This window comes from Nerophis lumbriciformis, linkage group LG22 (genome assembly GCF_033978685.3).
Source record: "Nerophis lumbriciformis linkage group LG22, RoL_Nlum_v2.1, whole genome shotgun sequence".
In the NCBI taxonomy this organism is placed as follows: Eukaryota; Metazoa; Chordata; class Actinopteri; order Syngnathiformes; family Syngnathidae; genus Nerophis; species Nerophis lumbriciformis.
This window is the reverse complement of record NC_084569.2, coordinates 27,274,440-27,288,621: the sequence shown is the minus strand read 5'-3', so window position 1 is coordinate 27,288,621 and position 14,182 is coordinate 27,274,440. Positions and strand designations below refer to the sequence as shown.

The 14,182-nt window shown below is 37.7% G+C and overlaps 1 protein-coding gene across 2 annotated transcripts; it reads left to right on the top strand.

Moving 5' to 3' along the window:
* The first annotated feature begins 348 nt into the window (after nucleotides 1-348).
* Nucleotides 349-5,775, top strand: s1pr5a (sphingosine-1-phosphate receptor 5a). 2 transcript variants are annotated; one of them, XM_061973524.1, is made up of 2 exons: nucleotides 349-463; nucleotides 826-5,775. In XM_061973524.1, the coding sequence occupies exon 2, from the start codon at nucleotides 1,042-1,044 to the stop codon at nucleotides 2,242-2,244; it is 1,203 nt and encodes a 400-aa protein (XP_061829508.1). In that variant the 5' UTR covers nucleotides 349-463; nucleotides 826-1,041; the 3' UTR covers nucleotides 2,245-5,775. The 2 variants fall into 2 exon arrangements, with proteins under 2 accessions (XP_061829508.1, XP_061829509.1); XM_061973525.2 differs by having other exon boundaries at nucleotides 363-526.
* Nucleotides 5,776-14,182: the final 8,407 nt, after the last annotated feature.

Below are 14,182 nucleotides of genomic sequence, written 5' to 3'. Positions count from 1 at the left end.
TAAAAAGTATCGATATCAGTATTGGCATATTAATCGTTTTAGATCGATATTGGATGTTTTGGGTTTTGGCCCTGCGATGAGGTGGCGACTTGTCCAGGGTGTACCCCGCCTTCCGCCCGATTGTAGCTGAGATAGGCTCCAGCGCCCCCCGCGACCCCAAAGGGAGTAAGCGGTAGAAAATGGATGGATGGATGGGTTTTTTGTTTTTTTTAAATCTGCCAACAAAGTGCTGTTGAGGCTGCAAATAAATAAAGAAGGGTGTGAGGAAGAGGGTGAAGGGTGTGAGGAGGAGTAAGCACAGCCCCCTCTGACTGCGCACTGACGCCTCATTCACGTCCACGCTCGTGTCGCGCGAGGAGCTCGTCGCCTTCCTCGTCATCTTCTTCATCCTCCGAGATCACTTCTTCTCACTTTTAACTTCTATTTATTTTCTTTTTTAACTGGATACCTCCTTCCCTCACTGGTGCGTACAACTTCCAGCACAACTGTTGTGGTTTGACGCATTGGCGCTCATTTCTGACAAACGGTATGCAAACGATCAATTTAAATTATTGGATTTAAAAAAAAAAAAATGTTTATAAACCTGACAATATATACTACCGGACGTGGTTTTAAATGACTCAGAATCGACTTTCAGCTTTTAGCTTTCAGTGAAGAATGTTTGCCTGTTGAAAAATCCTGCATGACACTGACCACACATTTATTTATTTCTGTGGTTATTTGTCATTTTCATCTATCTTTTACATATTTTTTCTTAGTATGACGATTAAATGTTATATTCTGTGATTGATTGTAACTTTGTTCCTTTTCTTTGGACTGGTTCAGGCTGGCTGGCTGGCTGGCTGTCGCCCTCTGGTGGACAAATAGGGAATTGAGAACATGTGATTTCAGCAAACCACAGGAAATCCTTTGACTTCCAAGGAAACCAAGTTGGACTTTTCTTTTTTAAACCTCCAGCCCAACAAAGAGGAAGGAATGCATGAGCCCACATCTGAGGACCTCATTTTCTGAGCATCGAAAAAAAAAAATTTTCCCACCGACATGCCGACGGAATCCTTCCATGCTGCCTACGCTGCGGCGGCTCAGTCCGCCATCGGCGTGTCCCCCTCGGGGAACCTGCTCCGGATGTTCCGGGAGTACCACAGCAACGCTGTCATCATTGAACACTACAACTTCACAGGCAAGCTGAAGGAGAACAAGTACAAGGAGGGAATCAAACCGGAGGCCATCGCCTTCCTGCTGGTGTGCCTTCTCATCGTGGCGGAGAACGCCGTGGTGCTGGTGGCCATCTGGAAGAACAAGAAGTTCCATCTTCCCATGTACTACTTGTTGGGCAACCTGACTCTCTCCGACCTGCTGGCGGGCTTCACCTACATGGTCAACCTCCTGACGTCCGGCGAGAACACGCTCAGCATGACCCCCGTGTTGTGGTTCCTGAGGGAAGGGGGCGTGTTCATCATGCTGGCGGCGTCCGTCATCAGCCTGCTGGCCATCGCCATCGAGCGCCACGTGACCATGGTGAGGATGAAGCCCTACCAGGGCGACAAGCAAGGCCGGATGTTCGCTCTGATCGGCGCCAGCTGGGTGCTCGCCGTGCTGCTGGGGGTCTTGCCGGTCCTGGGTTGGAACTGCATGGGCCGGCTGAACCGCTGCTCCACCGTGCTGCCGCTCTACGCTAAGAGCTACATCCTCTTCTGCGTCACCGTCTTCAGCGCCGTCCTCATGTCCATCGTGGTGCTGTACGTCCGCATCTTCCGCATCGTCAAGTCCAACACCCAGCGTCTGGGCTCGGGTCCGCAGAGGAAAGGATTGTACCGGAAGTCGCAGAAGTACATGGCCCTGCTGAAGACGGTCACCATCGTCCTGGGGGTCTTCATCGCCTGCTGGCTGCCCCTCTTCGTCCTCCTGTTGCTCGACTTCTTCTGTCCGACCAAGAGCTGCCAAGTGCTCTTCAAGGCGGACTACTTCCTGGGCATCGCCATGTTCAACTCCCTTCTCAACCCCATCATCTACACCTTGACCAGCAAGGACATGAGGCGAGCCATCATCAGGCTGCTCTGCAGTCGATGCCTGCTGACCAAAGACGGACAAGTGAAGAAGATGGGGATCAACTTCCTGGAGTGCAGCACCAGCAAGACTGACGCCGCCTCTCACAGACTGGAGGGACTGGAGACCACGGTGTCTTCCGGGAACTTTACACCTTCTACCATAAAAGCCATTTTCCCCAAAATGTCAAAGACTTGATAGCAGAAAAGTATGAGGTGACCGCTGATAGACCGGACGTCCAGAAACTGAAACCACGCATGATTCAAGCGCGGCAGCGACAAGAGTATGACTTCAAGACTTCAGGTGAAGCAAGAAGAATACTTTCTGAGATTCATCTTTGGAGATGATTGAGTGTCTTATAAAAAAAAAAATAGCATTAAAAGGCGCCGTTGGAACGGTAAGCCCTGATACGTTTCCAAGGTGGTGATACTTTTTGTTGAAAAATGACCGAATTGTATGAAAAACGAACTTTTGCCATAGAAAAATAATGTCAATCCAATGAATCCGTCCAAAAATATTTATCTTCAATCTTACGTTTGGCCATGCACTCTCGTTTTGAGGGACATTTTTGTATCCTTCAGCTAAAAAAAAAGACAATGGAATTTTACTTTTGAAGTGGGTTACTTGAATGCACTACAATTATCTGCTCAAAACTTGCAAGTTTTGCCAAAAAAAAAGTCCCGTCTGGGTTTATTTTGAAGTGAAATTTGCCAGCGAGGCAGAGTCTCCTCACTCATCTTTGCACTGACCCGATCACTGAGCGTGTAACGAGCCACGCCCCATTCCAGGTAACCATCTACGGTTGTGGTAATGGGGCGTCACGCTCCAAAAAACTTGCCTGACTAATCAATCAATTCCTTTATTGTCATTGTCATAATAACACTTAAGTCATACATGAACAACGAGATTTTGTTTGAGCTTTGTCCAGCGGCATAGAAACTGCATTGATGTGCAGGTTGACTATAGTTTACATTTTAGCATTGTTAGGAAGGTTGCGATAAGAGGGACGTGGGGATGGGAACAATCAGATGTCTGATGTTGCAGCAACGCAATGTCCAGAGCACAATTATTGAGGTGGTGAAGAGTGAGGTAATAAGATGGTCCAGGGCAGCAAAGGGGCAGGCTGTTCATTTAGCCGTCTCACAGCCTGGGGATACAGACTGTGAGACATTCTGGTGGTCCTGGCGCGAATCGATCTATACCTCCTTCCAGAGGGTAGCAGGTTGAAGAGGCCATGTGCTGGGTGGTATCTGTCCTTCAGGATGTTGTGTACTCGCTTTAGGCAGCGAGTTGTGTACATGGCACTCATCTCTGGGAGTATCGTCCTTGTAATTTTCCCCGCCGTTTTAACCACTCACTGGAGGGCCTGTTAGTTCGCTTTAGTGCAGCTAGCAAACCACACTAAAAATCCGTAAGTGAGGACACTGCTGATGGCACAGTTGTAAAAGTTGAACCATTGATTTCTGCGGAATGTTTGCGCATTTTAGTTTCCTCAAAAAAAAAAAAGACGTTGTTGGGCCTTTCCGACTGTAGAAGCAGTGTTAATGTCCCAGCATAGATCTTCTGTTATGTTCACGCAGTGAACATAATCCACGCAGTTACATGAATTATTGCCATTTTTTTATGATTACCGTATTTTTTGGAGTATAAGTCGCACCGGAGTATAAGTCGGACCACCCGAAAATGCATAATAAAGAAGGAAAAAAACATATATAAGTCGCACTGGAGTATAAGTCGCATTTTTGGGGGAAATTTATTTGATAAAACCCAACACCAAGGATAGACATTTGAAAGGCAATTTAAAATAAATAAAGAATAGTGAACAACAGCCTGAATAAGTGTACGTTATATGAGGCATAAATAACCAACTGAGAACGTGCCTGGTATGTTAACGTAACATATTATGGTAAGAGTCATTCAAATAACTATAACATATAGAACATGCTATACGTTTACCAAACAATCTGTCACTCCTAATCGCTAAATCCCATGAAATCTTATACGTCTAGTCTCTTACGTGAATGAGCTAAATAATATTGTTTGATATTTTACGGTATTGTGTTAATAATTTCACACATAAGTCGCTCCTGAGTATAAGTCGCACCCCCCGGCCAAACTATGAAAAAAACTGCGACTTATAGTCCGAAAAATACGGTAATCACAATTCATTTGACAGTTCTACTCAATTCACAGCAATACGTAAAATATTGAAGGATAACATTAATGATGACTAAAATGTTGGTAATAGTAAAATATGGTTATAGTTAAAAAGTCTATTAATATTACTAATAATGGCTCTAAATGCCTTAACTACAAGTATAGTATACCTCCTTTAACTCTCTGAAGACAATTGATGTGTATTACCTTCAAAACCAAACAGGACATGAAAATCCTTAAGTCTTTAAAACATTTTGTACCTTTTTTTTGCTGAAATTTGTCCAAAAAAAATTTTTTTTTAACCATTTTTAAATAACTTTTCAGGTTTAAATGAGTAAAATAAGTCATGCTCTGCAAATGTATAAATGTATATGTAATGTATAAATCCATGATGCCTTTAAAAAAAAAAGTGTAATAAGAAAAAATACATTACATGATTGGTATTTTTGTTTAGGGCTAAAGTTGATTTGAGAGGGAAAAAAGGAAACCTAAAAAATGTTTATGCCCTTTGAAAATTTAAATACATGTATGTCCTGTCTGGTTTTAGGGTATTGTTGAATAACGAACAGGGTATTGTACACTTGTAAAAAACCTGTAGAATAAAGTAACATAACAAAAATTACAGACAAAATACAGCAAAAATGTACTGAAAAGTCAGCCTTTGTACCCTGAGGGTTAAAATGCTACTACTAATACTGATAACAACAACAACAGGTATTGTGTATGCGCTAAACACATTTTTAATGCAGCAGCTACCCTCACGATCAAAATTTTTTGGTAGTATAAAAAGGTATACTTCTGGGCTCTTGGATTCCAAAATAGTACTTTTGAGAGAACATTCTCTACTGGTTTGGAAATGCCTCATTCCTCTATTTTTGAGAGTGTGCGATAAACGAGAGACCAGGGCAAGATTTTAAATCGGCGTACGAAAACCGAGGTACCGCTGTCGTGTGATATCATGACTGGGTGCAGGAAACAAACAAGGCATGACGTATAGAACGGTGGTTTTTAAACCTTAATCACCAAGTACCACCTCAGACAACACTTGGCTCTCCAAGTACCACCATAATGATCCACATTACAATACAGTAGCGTAGTGGGCCCAAGTATGCATTAAAAAAGGCCAGTTTTTAACAGTAACACTGTTTGAATAAAGGAAAATAAAAAAAATTGGCGTTTCATTGGATGGAGCCTGCATACAACTAGTGGAGAGAGAGTATGGCAACTCGGTTTCAAAGTTGGTAGCAAACATGGCGCCCAATCAGAGAAAGTATTGCCAAATGATTGGTCAAAAGCCCCTCTTGCTTTATACACGGCTTTTGTCCCTAGTCTGGACAAAAAAGCCCAATCACAATCATAGTTCAACCAAGTAACAGACTATTGTGTATATCGGTTGTAAAGTGAAAGTACTTATTTTTATATCGTTCACAATTTCGGACAATATAATCGTGCGCTGCTGGATGAAAACTTCCCTTCGGTCCCCACAAGGCCCGTTGTTAGTCGCCCCTCTGGAGAAACGCCAGCTCGTTTCACCGCCGTTTACTTTTTGTACACAATCCAAAATGTAAGAAATCCACTTAGTGCAGATGTTTCACATAAATTACAGCCAATTACGCAGTTTGTCCAAGGGAGCGTAACCAAATTCCGAGAGCATGAGAAGCGTCCCTATCTCCTCGCCTCCGTGTGTAGCAGATAATGACACGCCGCTGCAAACATCCACACCCAAACTCGGCAGCCAAAGAAAAAAAAAACTATGTAATTTCTGCCATCTGAGTTTTGGTCTGGACCATTGCAGAGCAGAGCCCCCACCGCCTCAAAAGACATCTGTAGCTGGCGCTGAAGACGTCATATTTGGTTCTCTTGGTTGCTTTTAGCGTGTAGCCATGGGGCGGTGCGCGGCTCGGCGGGAATTAAGCTGATGACAGTTTAATGGGTTGGAAAAAGCCTGCAGTCGGCCCGTCATGTAGCGTGAGAGAACTTTGTTGGTGGAAAAATATTTCTGATAGAAGTGGTAATGTAACAACCTGCACTGTCAACCTTTGCATGTATTTTATGGTAGCAATCATATAAATACACAATGGGCATTTTCATGTATATACCTGTAAAGACAAAACATCTATTCAGAGATCTGCTTTTTTTGTACATATGTAGCAAGTGTGTTTTTCATGTAAAAGTCTTAAGTTATGTCATTTGATGTGCACTGAATAAACCATGTTTATACTGATGTTTGCCAGCTACAGCAGGGGTGTCCTAACTTTTTCCACAATAAGGAAATTTGATATTTTCTTTATTTTGTTAAAAAAAAAAAAACTCAATATGTTTACGTCTAAGGACAAAAGTTAGTGTTAGCTTTGTGTGATAGGGCCGAAAAAGTGTATTATTGTTAGTTATTTCTGTAGTGTTGAAAGCGTGGCCAGGGGCCCATTTGTGGACAGCAGCTTGCATTTTGTTGGCCCGAAAAATATTGTCAGGTGGGACGGGGGACGGAAAAAAGACAATGTAATAAGAAAAAGCTGAAATAAGTGACAACAATAATTAATAATAATATCATTTGTCACTTACAACACAAAGCTGGTGCTATAAATATATATATATATATATATATATATATATATATATATATATATATATATATATATATATATATATGTATGTCTATATATCATTTTATTAGTTTTTTTCTTCTTCAGATTATATATCGAACCTTAGCACCAGCTTTGTGTTGTGACAAATGATATTATTATTAATTATTGTTGTCACTTATTTCAGCTTTTCCTTATTAGTGTCTTTTTTCCTATTTTATTCTATTTTATCTCTATTTTAAAGATATATATATATATATATATATATATATATATATATATATATATATATATATATATATATACATACACATACATATATATACATATATATACACATACACATACATACATACCGTATATATCCCACATACTTTAGACCAGGGGTCCCTGAACAAAAACTTTTTTTTTTAATCTGTCCTTTCTAATTCATTTTCTACCGCTTGTTACTCTCGGTGTGTCCTAGCCACTCAGGCAAATTATATTGTCTAAAAATGTATTTTCCCATTGATAACATGACATCATCGCACTCGGAATATATGTATGTATGTATATATATATATATATATATATATATATATATATATATATACATACATACACACACACACACACACACACACACACACATAGTCGAGGATACTGTGGTTTATCCGTAATACAGTGCACAATACCAGGGTAGAGCAAAACATACGTTAGGTCAGGAAAAAACACAGAGGCTATTTCATCCCTACAAGCCTGTTTCGCAGGTTTTCCTGCTCTTCAGAGAGTTTATTAACTCCCTTACTCTTCAGGGGAGTTAATAAACCTGCGAAACAGGCTTGTAAGGAAGCCAATTTTTTTTAACCCAATGCAGCCCCTGAGTCAAAAAGTTTGGGGACCCCTGCTTCAGACTTTTGAAATATTGTATCAAAGTGTCAGCTTTTTCTAATTGTTACATCTGTTCGTTCTTTTTTTTCTGACATTTTAACCGTCTATTTTCAACACGATGTGGGCCACAAATGGCACTGTGGACACCACTGCTCTCGAGAGTTCCTAAGTTTTCATTGTGTGATGTTTTCTTTTTATGAGTGACGTGAATTTGAGTAAACTGTGATTGACATGACCGTATTTTAAAAGGATATTATGAATGAAATTAAAAACTCCATAGACTCTTACGCCCTGTCCTCACTATGATGTCATCAGATTGTGTTCCTCAGCAGGCCAGACGACAGATTCATTTAAGCAAGTCGGGATGTGGCGTTCGTGAACGGATCGAATCTTTTGAACGTCGCTAGGAGAACCGATTTGCAGTCACGAGACGTTTTTTCATGCGCACGCAGATCCAGCGTCACCCGACTGGCATCCAGACTAGAAAATTAGTCTGAGACTACGTTCACACTGCAGGGTCAAATGTCCAATTCAGATTTTTTTGTCAAATCCAATGTTTTTAGTGAGATTTCTTATGTGAATGTAATCTGACCGCACGACGTCATGAAGTCGCACGCAGTGCAGTGTTTACGGAAGTCAACATGGCTTCTACACTGGTCACTCTCAGAACTGGCGCATTTGTGGCAATTTCAGGGATTTTGTGCGATCAAACTCAACATATTATACATCGAATTATTGCGGATAGAAGATTAAGAAGGAAGACGACAAGTATTTCGCAGTTTTACAGGATAATTTGCTTGGATGTCTGTTTGAAGAGCGTCTGTGGGCGAGTAGTCAGAAACAGGAGTGCTGGAACTTGCAGGTGAGTTCCTAAAACATTTTAGTTTCACTTGTTTTCTGCTCCGTTGTCATCTATTCTGTAACTGTATATTTTGGCAAATGATTATGACGCTTATTGCTTTTTGATGACATTCTGGTCGGATGAATGTGACCTGAACGCGGGGGCGTTCACTTTGAGGTCGCATCGCATACTTGTCTGATGTATTTCCACATACCAAAGAGACCTGGATCGGATATGAAAAAAATCCAGAATTGCACTGTTCGCACTGACACGAAAAAAATCAGATACAGGTCGCAAATAGGCCAAAAAAATTGGAATTGACCTGCAGCGAGAACTAGTCCAGAGTCAAAGAAAAGCTAGCAGCATTTGGATTAACTTTTCAAATTATTTTTACAAAACAAAAAAATATCCAATATATTTATGCATCATTCCCACTAATTTCCTAATATTTGTGTAAAATGTAATTATCCTGACAAAACTTTTGAATTATATTTATTTGGATTCCCTTTCAAGTTTGTTGTTGAAGGTCAGGCAGTACAATTTTGTCTTCAAATTTCTATTATGTCCTCATTTGTATTCTAGTTTAATTTACACATCCATACTTTGTATTCTTATTTGTGTATTTTTATTTTTTTTGTATTCTTAAAATGCTCTTGTGCTACAACATTTTTTAAGTGTGCAAAAATTCAAAAACATGAAGTTGTGGCACCACCTTGTGGAATGTTTACAATGACAACAAAACAAAAATATATCTAATATTTGTACGCATAATTTCCACTAATTATGTAATATCTGTGTAAAATGTCATTATTCTGACATAACTTTTTTACTTATTTTTTATTTAGATTCCCTTTTCTGGTTTGTTGTTGAAGGTCAGGCAGTACAATTTTGTCATCAAATTAAAAATATGTCCTAATTTTTATTCTAGTTTAATTTACACATAAATACCGTACATTTATTATCACGTATGTGTATTTTTTTTGTATTCTTAAAATGCTCTTATGCCTAATTTTTTAGGTGATGTTCCTGTCCAAGGTTGTGGCACCACCTTGTGGAATGTTTACAATGACAACAAAACAAAAATATATCCAATATATTTAAGCATCATTCCCACTAATTACGTAATATTTGTGTAAAATGTCATTATTCTGACATAACTTTTTAACTTATTTTTCATTTAGATTCCCTTTTATGGTTCGTTGTTAAAGGTCAGGCAGTACAATTTTGTATTCACATTTATATTAGGTTTTCATTTTTATTCTAGTTTAATTTACACATAAATACTTTTATTATCACTTATTTGTGTATTTTGTTTGTATTCTTAAAAAATGCTCGTATGCCTAATTTTTCAGGTAATGTTCCTGTCAAAGCTTGAGGTTACGGCACCACCTTGTGGAATGTTTACAATGACAACAAAACAAAACAAAAATATATCCAATATATTTAAGCATCATTCCCACTTAATACATAATATTTGTGTAAAATGTCATTATTCTGACATAACTTTTTAACTTATTTTTCATTTAGATTCCCTTTTCTGGTTCGTTGTTAAAGGTCAGGCAGTACAATTTTGTCTTCAAATTTATATTATGTCTTAATTTTTATTCTAGTTTAATTTACACATAAACACTTTTATTATCATTTATTTGTGTATTTTGTTTGTATTCTTAAAATGCTCTTATGCCTCATTTTTTAGGTGAGGTTCCTGTCAAAGCATGAGGTTGTGGCACCACCTTGTGGAATGTTTACAATGACAACAAAACAAAACAAAAATATATCCAATATATTTAAGCATCATTCCCACTAATTACGTAATATTTGTGTAAAATCTAACTATTCTGACATGACTTTTTAAATTATTATCTCTTAAATTTAGATTCCCTTTTCTGGTTCGTTGTTAAAGGTCAGGTAGTACAATTGTCTTCAAATGTCTAATATGTCCGAATTTTTATTCTAGTTTAATATTCACATAAATAATTTTTAGTCTTACTTATTTGTGTATTTTTTTGTATTCTTAAAATGCTCTTGTGCTACAACTACAACATTTTTTAAACATTTAGATTCCCTTTTCTGGTTCGTTGTTAAAGGTCAGGCAGTACAATTTTGTCTTCAAATTTATATTATGTCTTAATTTTTATTCTAGTTTAATTTACACATAAACACTTTTATTATCATTTATTTGTGTATTTTGTTTGTATTCTTAAAATGCTCTTATGCCTCATTTTTTAGGTGATGTTCCTGTCAAAGCATGAGGTTGTGGCACCACCTTGTGGAACGTTTACAATGACAACAAAAATATATCCAATATATTTAAGCATCATTTCCACTATTTACGTAATATTTGTGTACAATTTCATTATTCTGACTTAACTTTTTAAACTATTTTTTATTTAGATTCCCTTGTTTGGTTCGTTGTTAAAGGTCAGGCAGTACAATTTTGTCTACAAATGTATATTATGTCCTCATTTTTATTCTAGTTTAATGTACACATAAATACTTTTTATTCTCATTTGTGTATTTGTTTTATGTCAAAGCATGAGGTTATGGCAGCACCTTGTGGAATGTGTACGATGACAACAAAAATATATCCAATATTCAAGCATCATTCCAACTAATTAAGTAATATTTCTGTAAAATATTATTCCGACAAAACGTATTTTTTTATAATTTTTTTTAATTAGGATTCACTTTTCTTGTTCGTTGTTAAAGGTCGGGCAGTACAATTTTGTCTTCAAATTTATATTATTACATCCTCATTTTTATTCTAGTTGAATTTACACATAAATACTTTTTATTGTTACTTACCAGGTATTTGTGTATTTTTTGTACTACAACATTTTTTAAGTGAGTGAACATTCAAAAGTGATGTTCCTGTCAAAGCATGAGGTTAAGGCACCATCTTGTGGAATGTTTATATTGAAAACATGTTATCCAATATTTTAGAGTAATTCCCACTAATAAAGTAATATTTGTGTAAATTGTGTTATTCTCGCCTGCTTATTATCTCATAACGGTAATTGCTTCCATGACAAAACAAAACAGTATAAAAGAAGTATAAATAGATTTTTTAATAAGCCTGTCTTTTGAACAGCTCTTTTCAAGGAGCAGCTCCCTTCAAGTAGTCATGAATCCCATCATGATATAATATTGCAATACAATAAAAGTCTACACAACAATACCAAACCATTTTTTTTTAAAAAGCCTAAATTTACAATACATATCTTTACTTCAAAATTGTATAGCACCTTCGCAAATTAAAAAAAAAAATCTACTGGCTCTCGTTAGCTTGCACAGGTGCATTGAGTATTATACTGCATGACTGAGATGTATTTATTTGAAGGAGAGTATAACAGCTGCAGAATAAGTCATCGTGTCAAAAATTAAAAGTGAAAATTCAGTATTCATAAAATATTTTTACATGAGTTTAGTCAGTTTTATTGTTTATTGTTTATTGAATGGATCCCCATTAGCTGACGCCAAGGCGACTGCTAGTCTTCCTGGGGACCATATAGGAGCATACAAAATTAAAATACAAAGAATACATGCATTACCAGACATTATACAACATAACATGTTTGTACTAAAGTCCAAATTGTACAGTTGAAATAGAAACTATGTTCCCCCTTTTAAAGTTTGTTATCGCAATGTTGAAAAGCTGTATATATAATTAATAGGTTTTTAATGTTCAAAATGAATTACATCAACCTTTATCTTAAATAAATGTTAAATTATCTTTACTAATATTTAGTACCAGCCTGTTGCTACTAATGAAATATTCCCCTTTGGTATGGCGCCACCTTCCAGGCCATACGTATCTCTTCCCAAATGTCAGGCCTTACTGTTTTGTGCTTTTTTATTAGTGAAAGTACAAATCAAACGGTCGAGTTCAGTGATTTACAAACTGTGGCACGCCAGAGAATCAATGAAATATTCAAACAGTGTGACTGTTCAAACTGTGTGTAATGTTACAGTGGGCAAACATATGAAATGTCCTTGTTAAATAAACCATCTGCATAGTTTTTAATGGATATTTGGGCCTACTACGCTACTGTGTCTGGTCATTATGGTGGTACTTGGAGAGCCAAGTGTTTTCTGAGGTGGTCCTTGGTGAAAAACTGGTCTAGTTGAAGCAGCCACTTCATGGTCAAGTGTGGATTGTGTATTAGTCTTACTATACGTGTTCTAATCACTTCAATATTACTTGTAATACTTGATAGGATTGCACCGGATGCACTGCAGAAATGTAAACAATGTATATCTTATGATATCAAGCCAAATTTTTTTATTTTTTTAAACATTGATTTTGAGTCACAAAGATGTTATAACAAAGCACTTTCTGTACTAGAAAATCTAAAATTCCACTGATTTGGTGCCATTAGCAAAAAAAAACCACTGAAATGTCTTGTTTTTTCCAACACTGAATACTGATAATACAAATAATGAATAATTCAACATGTGGTCTATAACTACTGAATTGTTCTGACCTTAGAGCGCACCGCCGATGAGCGAGTCTACTTTCATACAAAAGGCACACAGGATTATAAGGCGCATTAAAAGGGATGATATTATGATTTTTTCTACATTTAAACATTTCCTTGTGGTCTACATAACATGTCAGGGTGGTTGTTTGGTCAAAATGTTGCATAGATGATGTTTTACAGACCATCTGCAAGTCATTTTTTGACCAGCTCTTCGGGATGCGCCGTTTTGTGGGCGATTTTATTTTTCCACTTTGACAGTGTCTTCTCCACATCCTCTTTGTTGTACGGGTAGTTTTTAGTGCTTCCATAGCGAGTCTACTGAAAAGATATAAGTTAGAACTGTACGTTACTATATTACAAATGACAACAGCAGAGGATGAATGACCCACAACAAGAGGATAGACAACAAGGAGCTTATTGACTACAGACTACGCTAATTTTCCGGACTTACGCAGATCCCAAAAAACACATAAGCTGGTACCTATAGGTAAGAAAAGTTGGTTTTGCATAATATTGCGAAACAAAACTCCAGATAATGTCGCCCAATAGGTGTCATTTTGGGGTCCTCATACACATATTAATACTTGTATGTTGAAGCACAGTACGTCTGACTAAGGTAGCTATAATGCTCCGACAATCCATCAAGCGTTGCGGCTTCGTAGTTACCAAAGTCGTACTAAAACATTTTGACAGATTTTTGAGCGTGGTGTGTAATGTTCTATATTCTAAAAGAAACATCAAAGTTTTGGGCTTGCTTGCCAACCTGTACTTGCTAGCGTCATTTATTGAACAGGGGGCGTCAACCTGCCGTCCACAGGAATTTCTCAGAGCCTTGTACAGAGAGAGTATGGACAACTATGTTTCAGAGATGGTTCCAAACATGGCGCCCTGTGGTCACGTGAGAGACTTTTGACCAATCACAGAGCGTACGGCCAGACAATCTCTTAAAAGATTGCTCAAAAGCCCTAAAAGTGACTACAGAGAGCCATGTTTGGAACCAACTTTAAAACCCAGTTATCCATACGCTACAGACGGCTCAGGAATCTCTTATGTGTGACTGCCATCTAATGGTCACACGTGTTAGACCATGTACCAAATAAAATAGCTTCGAGGTTATTAATACATACATTGGGCGCACTGCCGATTTTTGAGAACATTAAAGGATTTTGAGTGTGCCTTAACGTCCGAAAAATACGGCATTTCAC

Coding starts and splice junctions, on each gene's coding strand:
- s1pr5a (XM_061973524.1), top strand. CDS start 1,042: ATGCCGACGGAATCCTTCCATGCTGCCTACGCTGCGGCGGCTCAGTCC.